General features: G+C 39.6%; 2 protein-coding genes across 2 annotated transcripts in view; both read right to left on the reverse strand.

The window, feature by feature from the left end:
• Positions 1-13,011, reverse strand: part of IPO11 (importin 11) — a 590,907-nt gene that overhangs the window by 160,736 nt on the left and 417,160 nt on the right. The window lies entirely within an intron of this gene.
• Positions 500-9,903, reverse strand: LRRC70 (leucine rich repeat containing 70). Its single transcript, XM_073680249.1, has 2 exons — positions 9,765-9,903; positions 500-6,029 (listed from the first exon to the last, which is right to left on the reverse strand). The coding sequence occupies exon 2, from the start codon at positions 6,020-6,022 to the stop codon at positions 4,172-4,174; it is 1,851 nt and encodes a 616-aa protein (XP_073536350.1). The 5' UTR covers positions 6,023-6,029; positions 9,765-9,903; the 3' UTR covers positions 500-4,171.

Consider the following 13,011-nt stretch of genomic DNA (forward strand, 5'->3'; position numbering starts at 1 on the left):
TTTGAACCCAGAGGTACGACACAGAATTTGATAACATTAGGTCATCATATTGAATAAGTTGTCATTAGTCTTGAGCGCAAGTGCTCGCTACTTGAGTTTGCATCGGGTACTCAGGTATGCACCATGTACTGCGTGTGCTCGAGTGACATGCTCGAGTCCCTGCCCCGCATGTTTCACGGTTATTAGACACCCAAAAAAAAACATGCGGGGATCGCTCGTGCATGGCAGGCAATCCCCGCAAAGTTTTTTTGCCCGTGAAGCATATGGGGCGGAGACTCGAGCATGTCACTCAAATACCCATGATACTCAATGCATACCAGAGCACCCGATGCAAACTCAAGTAGCGAGCACTTGCGCTCAACACTAGTCGCCATATCGTCATCTTTTTTTCTTACTTTTGAAAAAAATCCCAACCCCATCACAACCCTAACCCCAAATCTAACCCCAGCCCAACCCTAACCCTAGCACAAACCAAACCGAGAGTTTATTTTTTACGCCGTTCCTCGTGTGGTATAAGTGATCAGACGACCTTATTCTTCGGGTCGGTGCGACTACAGCGATACCAGAATCATATGGGGTTTTTATGATTGACAGCTGTCACACACTAAAAGACGCATATTTTGTAAAATCTAGTTATTGCATCGCCATATTTTGAGAGCTATAATTTTTCCATATTTTGGCAGACAGAGTAATGTGATGGCTTGTTTTTTGCGGGATGAGTTGACGTTGTTATTGGTGCCATTTTCAGGCACGTGACATTTTTTGATCGCTTTCTATTACGATTTTTGGGAGGCAGAATAAACAAAAACCAACAATTCAGGAATTGTTTTTTTTGTTTTTTTTTAATGCCGTTCCGCGTGTGGTAAAATTGATAAGGCAGCTTTATTTTTTGGGTCAGTACGTTTACAGCGGTACCACATTTATATAGTTTTTCTATGTTTTGCACTTTTACATAATAAAAGCAATTTTATAGAAAAAATTATTTTTTAGCATCGCTTTATTCTGAGAGCTATAACTTTTTTATTTTTCGGCTGATGGAGCTGCATTGCGGCTTGTTTTTTGCGGGACGAGATGACGTTTTCAGCGGTACCATTTTTATTTATATCCGTCTTTTTGATCGCGTGTTATTCCATTTTTTGTTTGGCGGTATGGTGATAAAGCATTGTTTTTTGCTTCGTTTTTTTTTTTTTTTTTACCGTGTTCACTGAAGCGGTTAACTAGTGGGACAGTTTTATAGGTCAGGTCGTTCCGGACGCGGCGATACCAAATATGTGTACTTTTATTGTTTTTTTTTTATATAATAATATTTATTGATGGGTACATTATATTTTTATTTTTGGTGGATTATTTTTTTTATTCTTTTAAAATATTTTTGCAATTTTTTTTTTTTTTTTCCACTTTATGAAACTTTTTACACTTTTTTACTTTGTCCCACTATGGGACTTTCACTTTTTTTTCTCTGATCGCCTGCATGGCACAGGAATGCAGCACCATCCCTGTGCCATGCAGGCTGTCAGCGCTGGACAGGGAGAAGATAGTTTGGAGATGCACTGCGCATGTCCAAAAAAATCTTCCTGCTGTCTGGTGACCCGGATGTTGTCATGACGACATCGGGTCGTCATGGCAACATCCTGGAAGCCGCGGCAGAAAGCGCTGGAGGCCGGAAGAGGAGGTGAGTATCGGCGATCACCTCCCCTTGCCACCGCAATGCTGTGATCGACTTCGATCGCAGCATTGCGGGGGTTAATGTGCCGGGAGCGGTGCGGGACCGCTCCCTGCACATAGCACAGGGTGTCAGCTGTGAGAATCAGCTGACACCAGGCGGCGATCGCGCCTGGTTTTTGCCTGGTTTTTGCAACTGCACTTGGGGACACTTTCAAAGTTTTCCCAATTTTTCGGACTGACTGACCTTCATTTCTTAAAGTAATGATGGCCACTCGTTTTTCTTTACTTAGCTGCTTTGTTAGAATTTGTATTATGGCAAGAAAAGTCTATTCAGTAGGACTATCAGCTGTGTATCCTCCAGACTTCTGCACAACACAACTGATGGTCCCAACCCCATTTATAAGGCAAGAAATCCCACTTTTTAAACCTGACAGGGCACACCTGTGAAGTGAAAACCATTTCCGGTGACCACCTCTTGAAGCTCATCAAGAGAATGCCAAGAGTGTGCAAAGCAGTCATCAAAGCAAAAGCTGGCTACTTTGAAGAACCTAGAATATAAGACATATTTTCAGTTGTTTCACACTTTTTTGTTAAGTATATAATTCCACATCTGTTAATTCATAGTTTTGATGCCTTCAGTGTGAATGTACAATTTTCACAGTTAAGAAAATACAGAAAAATCTTTAAATGAGGTGTGTCCAAACTTTTGGTCTGTACTGTATATACACCCAGGCCAGAGAGCTAATTAGCAACAGGGAGGAGCTGCTCGGTCCTGAAGACAGCCTCTTATATAGGAAGTTGTCTGCAATACCAAACGTAGAGATCTCCTGCAACCAACTGCAGGGCGACTGTCTGTCACCTCTAACACACCCGTGACAATGGAGGGACCATATATTGGCATGATGAGACCTACGGCTCTGTAGTACAAAGCTACAAGGGCTTCATAACTCTGTACAGCCTTCTGCTCATAGCTTTACCATGTCTATAAGGGGAAAAACTACAAATTTAAGGGATTAATCCATGATTTTTAAGATTTTTATTTATATATTTTTAATGCAAATTACCTCTACAGAGATGAAGAGGACTAGAACTTTATAGCGCCATCTGTTGGAAGCAGCTTTCCTACAAGTCACTATTCACCCTTTAACGAGTCTTGCAATATGACTTAGGAAAAAAGCCAAATGAGAATCTCAGTTTGCAGACACTGTGTTTCAGGGTATTGCCCCTCATCAGTGCAAAGTATGAGATCTGATATGACTAGGTGAGAGGCTCCGGACTGAGGTCTAAGATTTCTCCTTGTGAGGAGTTACATACCGGCCCTGGCATGCCAATATATATTTTTTTAGACATTCAACTATCTATACCCAAAACTTATTTTTATTTGTTCACTTCCAATTATTAATAAGTACAGTTGTATGTGGTGGAAATACAATTATATACATGATTATTTTGTAGTCTCACCTACTACTATATGATGACTGTACAGTACAGAACTAGAAAAAGTAAGCTGTGATGCAAATACAGACCAATATATACCAGCCTGGTGGAGATCAAAGGGACACTCTTGTAGGATAAAGGGAAACCTTTGGACACATTTGGCATATTTGGTTAGATCTTTTCCAGCGGATATGCCAAATGTACACTGAAAACACTTGGAAATGAACTATAAGTAGTTAAAGTAACAGGAATCGTCTTCGGGAGGTCTGAACGCTTTTAGTATAAGCTCCAGCCGCAAGGTTAATGTTCATGGAGACATTTTGAGTCAATATTTTAGACAACATTGTTGGGGAAAGATGCGTTTGGCTCCAGTGATTTTTTATGTTATCAATGAATTGTTCAAACTTTTGCCTATGTTGTGATGGCTGATTCACCCACACAACATGCAGCTGTGAAATTTTGTTTCATTTTAGGAAAAAAAACACATGGGAATCGTTTGTTACGCTAACTACAGCCTACAAGGAAGCAGCCATAAGATTCCCAGTTTTAAACGAGGTGAAATATCAACTGATGATCAACCTCGTTCCACACGTCCGTTCACAGCTTGAGTTGATGAAAATGTAATGATAACTCGTCAAACAATTATGGAATAATGCTGTGGGAACACTGATGAACCATTAACTGAGATTTCATGGAGTTCCGGTCATCGAATTTTAACGGGCAACTGAGGCATGACATGAGCAATACCTGTACGAACCAACAAGTTTTTTATGCTTTTGTTCTCATATGAAAACAAAACTTCATAACCAAGCATTGTTCGCATGAATCAGTCATCAAAAAATAGGCAAAAGATTGGACAACTCATTGGGGAAAAAAATGACTGGAGCCAAAGCAACCTTTCCCAACATTGCTGGCTGACAAACTGACTCAGAAGATCAGATCTCCGCAAATATAACCGAGCGGCGGAAGCCATTACTATAAATACCCAGCCCTCCTATTTCTTTTTGATACCCCCTAGTATTATTCACAACATGCTAGTACAGGAATCCTTTCTACTAGTGAGTGGAAATCAGAGAGCAGAATGCTCAAACAAGATGACCTGTGTCTGAGAATCTGATGGAGTGCGCTTCAATGGCCTTATTAAGTCAACATCAGGACTTGGCAAGGGATTTGGTGGTGGAATGGTTATGGGATCTGTAGTCTGATACCTTCCCGTCTGATAGCAGCTGTAATATTCCAGCACACTCTCTCCTTGGTGTTCTGGAATCCTTAGTTTCTTTTTTAGATGAATAACTTTATAAACTAAAAAACAAATAATAATACAAGACAAAATAAAAAATGAGAGCAAAATGTAGAATGGCTGGTGTAGATCTTCTGCCGTGGGCTGGCATAGGACAATTGGTTTAAGGGACACTGTAACAATGTCTAGGGACGCCGGGCTCACACCATTACTGGACAGATTAATCTCTTCATAAAATTGATCATTAGCATTTAGTCCTTGATGGTTATGAACAATGTTAATGGTCTCTGTAGATGTTGATTGGGCAGAAAAAGTTGTATGGGTACTCAGAGAGCTTAGAAGAGGTTTGTAAGTGACAATTTTCATACTCCCATGCATCTTTTCGGTACTTGCTGATAAGACACGAAAGAACCTGAGAGAAGCATCTGTTGTACTATCCACACAATTCTTAAATTCAGTAAATTTCACATTCCTTAGTGGTCTGTTCTGGAGCTGTGGTGGGCTGTGACAATGCAAACTGAATCTAGAAGATGAAGAAAGTAGAAAGCTTCTAAGTGCCAACAAGTTGCATCCACAGTGCCATGGATTATAACTGGCTTGGAAATGACTTAACGAGATGAGAGGTTGAAGCACTCGAGGCTGCAGAGATGTGAGATTATTAAATGCAAGGTTAAGAACTTTTAGTGAAGGCCCCATTTCTTCAAAAGTGTTATCCGATATGGCCACTATTCCGTTTCTGTCCAACTGTAGGTACCCTAATTGATTTAGGCTGGTAAAAGTCTTTGAATCAAGGATATGCAGCTCATTCCGACTCAAGATCAGCTGTTTGAGATTACTTAGCCCATTAAAAGATTTGTCACTGATTACCTGAATATTTGCATTCTCTAAAAACAAATACTGCAAAGAGTTAAGTCCTTGGAATGCAAAATTGTGTATTGATCCAATGTGGTTATTTGACAAGGAAAGTCTTTTGAGACCTTTGAGTAATCCCAGAGCATTGGATGGCACTTGCTTTAAATGGTTACTTTCGAGGTATAGATTTTCTAGGTTTTCTAGATGACGCCATGCAGAGTCAGATATCTGGGAGATATTGTTGTTGGCTAAATTTAGAGTATGAAGGTTAAACATCCCAAAAAACAGATTGCTGCCGAGGACACCAATTCTATTCTTCTGTAGGTATAAATGTCGGGCTGATTTCAGGTGGCCAAACAACCCATGAGGAAGGTGGTCAATCCAATTTTGTTGAAGGTACAAATAATGAAGGTTGAGAAGTCCATGAAATATCGATGTGTCCAAACGTTGGATGTAATTATCATTCAGATACAATGAGTAAAGTTTTTTTAAGGAGGAAAATGCTTCTGCATGTATGTATGAAATGTTTGAATTGTCCAAAAAAAGTACAGCGAGATCCTTAAGGTCGGACAGCTCATTGGGGCTTACATTAGTGATATTGTTGCCGGTTAAATATATGAGAGTGGTCGTTTTGGGAAAGTTCCTCGGGATTGCAGTTAGACCCAAGCTTCGGCAATTAACCTGTTTTTCCAAACAAATGTGGCAAATGGTGGGGCAGCAATGGACCCTTTCCTGCAGAAGCAACAAAAAGACATAGCCACTCAGACACAAGCGGAGTGGGGTGAGAAAGCGCTTGCATCTGTGCCCGTTCCTTTGTTTGTTGCTCATAATTGTTCTGGCAAGCAAAATGAAAACAAACAGTCACGCATTAAGAAGACATTTTGCTGAACAAGGCCCATAATTTACTAGAACAAAACAAACCTTCATGCTCTGCTGCTTTAGAAAATGAATATTCTGCCATTGCTTGATAAGTTATACTTCATGTTAATCGGCGCCAGTGTTTAATGAAAAACTGGCAGAGGACTTATATTGGATAAGCAAGTGTAGTAATAAAAACAACATACTAAGTGATGTGTTCTAACATGGCGTACGTAAAGTATGGCGAGTCCGGAATTTGGAAAGGGACAAAAAAATATTCCCTTGTAAGAAAACTAATATAATGAAAGAAGCAATAATGCAGTGGCTCATTTATATACAGGAGTATATGGGTCCTGTGTGATATTGTGAATTATTTAAAATGACAAGCACTATGCAATGATAAGCTCAGCTCTTGTACATTATCAATACGAATGGCTGTGTACTGCATATGTATGTATCTATCAGATTTAGAAAGAAATCCAAAAATATACATTCATCCTATGGGCTATATAGAAAAGAGAGAAAAAGGGGAAAAAGGAAATAAACAGAAAAAAAAGAAAGAAAAAATAAATAAAAAGGAGAAAAAAAGATAGAAAGGAAGAAAAAGAAAGAAAGAAAAAAAAAGAGAAAAAAAATAAGGGAAAGAAAATAAAAAAAAGAAGAGGAAGAGAGTAAAAGAAAGTAAGAAAGAGAGCGAAGGAAAGAAAAAGAGGGAAAGAAACAAAAAAATGAAAGAAAAAAGACATAATATTTGAAAAGAAAATACCGTAGTTCTGTCACAGAACATGGATAGAAATCCAAAAAGATACATTCACTCTATGTAAAGGTAGGTTCACACATTGATTTTTTTTGCTGCTTTTTTCTGCAGCCAAAACCCGATCTCTTGGCAGTAAAAAGCTGCAGACAACACTCAGGTTTTCCTGTTTTTTTGTTGCTGCTTTTCTTGCTGCGTTTTGCAGGAACCCAAAGTTCAGCTTTGCTTCCATCTTGCAAGCATGAACAATACAAAAGTGTTAGGCCACTAATGTAAGACATACAGTACAGACCAAAAGTTTGGACACACCTTCTCATTTAAAGATTTTTCTGTATTTTCATGACTATGAAAATTGTACATTCACACTGAAGGCATCAAAACTATGAATTAACACATGTGGAATTATATAGTTAACAAAAAAGTGTGAAACAACTGAAAATATGTCTTATATTCTAGGTTCTTCAAAGTAGCCACCTTTTGCTTTGATGACTGCTTTGCACACTCTTGGCATTCTCTTGATGAGCTTCAAGAGGTAGTCACCGGAAATGGTTTCACTTCAGCCTTATAAATGGGGTTGGGACCATCAGTTGTGTTGTGCAGAAGTCTGGTGAATACACAGCTGATAGTCCTACTGAATAGACTGTTAGAATTTGTATTATGGCAAGGAAAAAGCAGCTAAGTAAAGAAAAACGAGTGGCCATCATTACTTTAAGAAATTAAGGTCAGTCAGTGCGAAAAATTGGGAAAACTTTGAAAGTGTCCCCAAGTGCAGTTGCAAAAACCATCAAGCGCTACAAAGAAACTGGCTCACATGAGGACCGCCCCAGGAAAGGAAGACCAAGAGTCACCTCTGCTTCTGAGGATAAGCTTATCCGAGTCACCAGCCTCAGAAATCGCAGGTTAACAGCAGCTCAGATTGGAGACCAGGTCAATGCCACACAGAGTTCTAGCAGCAGAAACAACTCTTCAACAACTGTTAAGAGGAGACTTTGTGCAGCAGGTCTTCATGGTAAAATAGCTGCTAGGAAACCACTGCTAAGGACAGGCAACAAGCAGAAGAGACTTGTTTGGGCTAAAGAACACAAGGAATGGACATTAGACCAGTGGAAATCTGAGCTTTGGTCTGATGAGTCCAAATTTGAGATCTTTGGTTCCAACCACCGTGTCTTTGTGCGACGCAGAAAAGGTGAAAGGATGGACTCTACATACCCGGTTCCCACCGTGAAGCATGGAGGAGGAGGTGTGATGGTGTGGGGGTGCATTGCTGGTGACACTGTTGGGGATTTATTCAAAATTGAAGGCATACTGAACCAGCATGGCTACCACAGCATCTTGCAGAGGCATGCTATTCCATCCGGTTTGCGTTTAATTGGACCATCATTTATTTTTCAACAGGACAATGACCCCAAACACACCTCCAGGCTGTGTAAGGGGTATTTGACCAAGAAGGAGAGTAATGGGGTGCTACGCCAGATGACCTGGCCTCCACAGTCACCAGACCTGAACCCAATCGAGATGGTTTGGGGTGAGCTGGACCGCAGAGTGAAGGCAAAAGGGCCAACAAGTGCTAAGCATCTCTGGGAACTCCTTCAAGATTGTTGGAAGACCATTTCCGGTGACTACCTCTTGAAGCTCATCAAGAGAATGCCAAGAGTGTGCAAAGCAGTCATCAAAGCAAAAGGTGGCTACTTTGAAGAACCTAGAATATAAGACATATTTTCAGTTGTTTCATACTTTTTTGTTAAGTATATAATTCCACATGTGTTAATTCATAGTTTTGATGCCTTCAGTGTGAATGCACAATTTTCATAGTCATGAAAATACAGAAAAATCTTTAAATGAGAAGGTGTGTCCAAACTTTTGGTCTGTACTGTATGTGAAACCATAAAACAGTTTTAGAACAAAAGGGCAATTTGATCAAATTATTTAGTGGAAAAAGTTTTTTTTATGTCTGAAAATATAGTGACTATTCTGAACAAAAAAGCTGGATTCATGTATGAAGCGCAGCCCTGAGCTAAGGATATATGAGTTCATGAAAAAATAAATACACAATTGCAAATGTAATCAGTGGGGGGAAATTGAATTAGTCAGGTATTGTTTACCTAACACATTGGTACAGCATTGAGTTGGTAGGGTAGTGAGTTGGTAGGGTATTCTTTACTTTAATACATACTACTAATTTAATTAAATTGTACTAATACTAACAGCCATACTCATGTGAGGAGATTAAGACATTTTGGTTTAAACTTGGGAAAATCACAAAAATAAAAAAAATAAATGGGTATCACATCCTGCTGTACCAGCATTTTTTCACCAAAAACGCTGCAAAAACTGATGGCACTGTTTTTTCTGCATTTTTGCACTTATTCATTGCTTTCCATGAGTCAAAAAACGCTGCAAAAATGCTGAAAGAATTGACATGTTGCAGTTTTTAAAAATTGCAGCAGTTTTCCAATTCAATCCTTAAAAAAAAACAAGCGTGTGCATGAGATTTGTGAAATCTCATAACTGTTGCTGGTACTGTAAAAAGCTGCTTTTAATTTGCATAAAAAAACACACAGCTAAAACGCAAAGTGTGAACATAGCCTAACTGTTATGGAAAAAAAGAGCGAGGCAAAAGAAAGTGCTACATGGAAGAGAGAGAAAGAAAAAAGAAGAGATAATGAGAGAGAAAGAAAGAGAAGAAAACATAACTAGACACACACAAATATGTGTAGTATGCAAATTATATATATATGCACATATACACACACACTACATTTCTTGCAGAGGATTATTAATGTATATATTTTCATATCTGAAGATACATTTCAGAAGAGTTGAGAAGAAGGGTTCTGGCACAAAACAGTAAAAGAATTATACAGAGAATTGTATCTCTCCAAAGCTTTACGCCATCATGTACAACAGAATATCTATTATACTTCATACAAAAAGTTGCAATAAATCTCAATTTCTTACCCCCAAAATGTTGTTCATTTTAGAAATATTCTTGCACTTTCATTGTTTTATGGATGAGGAATACTAGTCGGATGACAATTGAAGAAAAAAGTGCGTTACATGTGATTTCTTTCTTTTTTTTTTCTTTAAGGACTGAACAGGAAATGCTCTACTCCCAATTGGTTCTCACAGTCCGGACAGGATACAAAGGGTTGCTATGGTTACAGGAAATTGTACGCAGGAAGTCGTTCCATCCTTTGCTACTGAGCTATTGTCCAAAAATAAGACTGTGCTCTCCAGAGCACACAAATGTCCAACATCTCTGTCAAATATATTCATATAACCAAGGAGCTATAAGTGATCTTTACTAGAGACGTACAAGCTGTGGCAGGGCAGTCTCAGGGGTGGCAGGGCAGTCTCAGGGGTGGCAGGGCAGCCTCAGGGGTGGCAGGGCAGCCTCAAGGGTGGCAGGGCAGTCTCAGGGGTGGCAGGGCAGTCTCAGGGTTGGCAGGGAAGTCTCAGGGGAGGCAGAGACATTACAAAGGAGTCCTGCATGGCACCAACATCTCACTTGCCATCTAGGAATCATCTTATTGGGGTTTACACTTTCCACCTGTTATTAGTGTGACTCTATTATTAATTTTGTAAAATAAAAAAGCTGTTTTGTGAGACCTCTGAGCTCAGTGATTGGCTGCAGCGGTCATAAACTGTAGACATGATATCACTGCTGCGGACAGCAAAATCTGAGGCAGAATTAGAGCAGTTGTCGGGAATTAAGGCCTTTGTCAGACGTCCATGTTTCACGGTCCAAGTAGAAAATGTGATTTCCACACCTCAATGACCATGCGATACAAAGTTCGGGTCAGGACACACTTGGCCAGCTCGGAAATCATGGTCTTCATTCAGACTACGAAACACAAACATCTAAATTCAGCCTAAAATAATTTTGCTGTTTATACACAGATCGAGCCTGCTCTGTATTGGAACTCCTCTTTAATGCCGGACAGGGGAAATGTATCAGGGGAAATGTATGCCGAGTATCCACCAGAAGGATGGAGTCCAGGAGGCCACATGTATTTGGTTATTATGGGCTCAGACACAACTGAAGACCCTTCTGAGAATGCCAAAATATGCCAACGTTCCCGAGGGCTCAGTAATTCCACATCCATATCAAACCGGTCCATAAAATCAAACATCCAGTTATGCAACATTGGTTTTCAGTACTGAACAGCTCCGAGCAGATCAATATGCACAAGTCAGTCATGAGGTGAACTGCAAGCCACCAAACTGGGGTGTCATCAGAAAATAATGTATTGTTTAAAATCCTGTTTTTAAGGTAAATACATTTTTTTAAATGTTTGACAATTTTTTTTCCACTTTTCCATATTTTTATATATATTAAAGGGAATCTGCCAGCAGGTTTTTGTTATGTAACCTAAGAGCAGCATGATGTAGGGGAAGAGAGCCTGGTTCCAGGGATGTGTCACTTACTGAGCTGCTTGGACCAGTTTTGATAGACCAGTTTTCTCTGCTGTGTATAACCACGCCCACACCACTGATTGGAAGCTTCCTGTGTACATTGCCAGCAAGCTGCCAATCAGTAGTGGGGGCGGGGCTACACAGAATAGCTGGACTACCTGGCACTTGACACCTAGTACTGCAGTGATAATCTCCTACTGATAAAATACTGATTGTATTGAAACTACAATACACAGCCTAGTAAGTGATACATCGCTGGAATCAAGATATCTGCTGCAACATTGTGCTGCTTTCAGATTAAATAGAAAAACCTGCTGACAGATTCCCTTTTAAAACAAAAATCTGAAATCTTGCAATTTCCACACTGGCCACTAGTCTTTATACTAGACTGATACGTCCTGTATTGCACAGAAGACCTATCAGCTGTCTAAGTATCATCACAATGGACTTAAGAGAGAAAACGTGGCTGATTCCGCGCTGCTGATGAGTAGGTAAAGGATCCATAGCCATGAGTTTGTATAATAGTGTTTTTTCATCTACACACACTTCTTCCTCAGGACATAACCACATTGTGTGGTTATGATGTGGTAATGTTTCCTTCGGACAAAGCAAGACATCTGGAGGAAAGGAGACAGCAGCCATAACTTCCACTACCTCCGGATGTCAATTACATCCATAGGAGAGGAGAGTGAAGCCAGCGGTGATTAGTCGCAGGGATCGAGTGACATAATGTCACACAATCCCTGAGAGAGCCAGTGCAGATACCGCTGGAACAGCGCCAGCACCGGAGGGGAGTCTAAGCTTTGCTACTTTACTGGGGGGACATATAGGGATTCATAAGGGGTTGTACGAGAAGTGGACAACGCCTTAAACACTGTCCGAGTACATCAGATAGCCGTCAGAACATCTAGCTCATCCATGAATGAAAAGAATAATGGCACTCCTTTCAAAACGTAGGTGCACGGATAGGGTTCCAACCCTTAAGATACAGAAAAAAAAGTGGATTCCGGCACTCATTTAGTGGAAATGTATTTATATCAAAGAATGGTATATATTAAATTTGATGTTTCAGTCTAACTGACCTTCAGCAGATATACACTAGATACATACAATTTTATATAAATTCATGAAAAAATTAGAATTCGGCTCTATAATTTTCATATCACAGCCAACAGTGTTCAGAAATAGCCGCCTGGTGCAAGGGAGGTATGGTGACGTCTGTCACTTGATGACATTTATTAGTATTTCAACCTTTTTTTTACATATATTTTTAGCTGTAAATACATTTAGCCCAGGACACAAATTTTATAAAGCACCTTTGATTTGGAGCAACTTTCCAGAAAATCTAAGTGAATTGTCTGAATATAAAACCAACAATATAATTTTATTATGGACATGTCTGTTCCTGAAGCTCAATAGCGTCTAGTTTTATGGAGCTTTTCTTCTTTAAGGCTAGGTAAATATTAATTTGCTTTGGTTTCCTTTTATTCACTTGTTTGATAAAGACGGGGTTGTGCTGATTTGCTTGGAGATATTGTTGTATGAAACACATTCTGAAGAAGGCTGTAAGTATTTATTGACTGTGTCCCGCAGAGAATCAATCAGTAAATTACAGAGCGAGATGCAAGCTAAGTAAATGAATTTCTCCGTGTGAACATTACACTAGGATTTAAGAATACGTTCTTGCCAAACTCAAGAAATAGCAAAGAGCCCTGTGTAACAAGAGCTCATCAAATGTTCGTCTAGGCTACTGTAAAGTAGATGTCTAGGAGATCTACAATAATGAAAA

The sequence above is a fragment of the Phyllobates terribilis genome, unplaced genomic scaffold, assembly GCF_046119375.1.
Source record: "Phyllobates terribilis strain yellow unplaced genomic scaffold, ASM4611937v1 Scaffold_1__5_contigs__length_1240528914, whole genome shotgun sequence".
NCBI lineage: Eukaryota > Metazoa > Chordata > Amphibia > Anura > Dendrobatidae > Phyllobates > Phyllobates terribilis.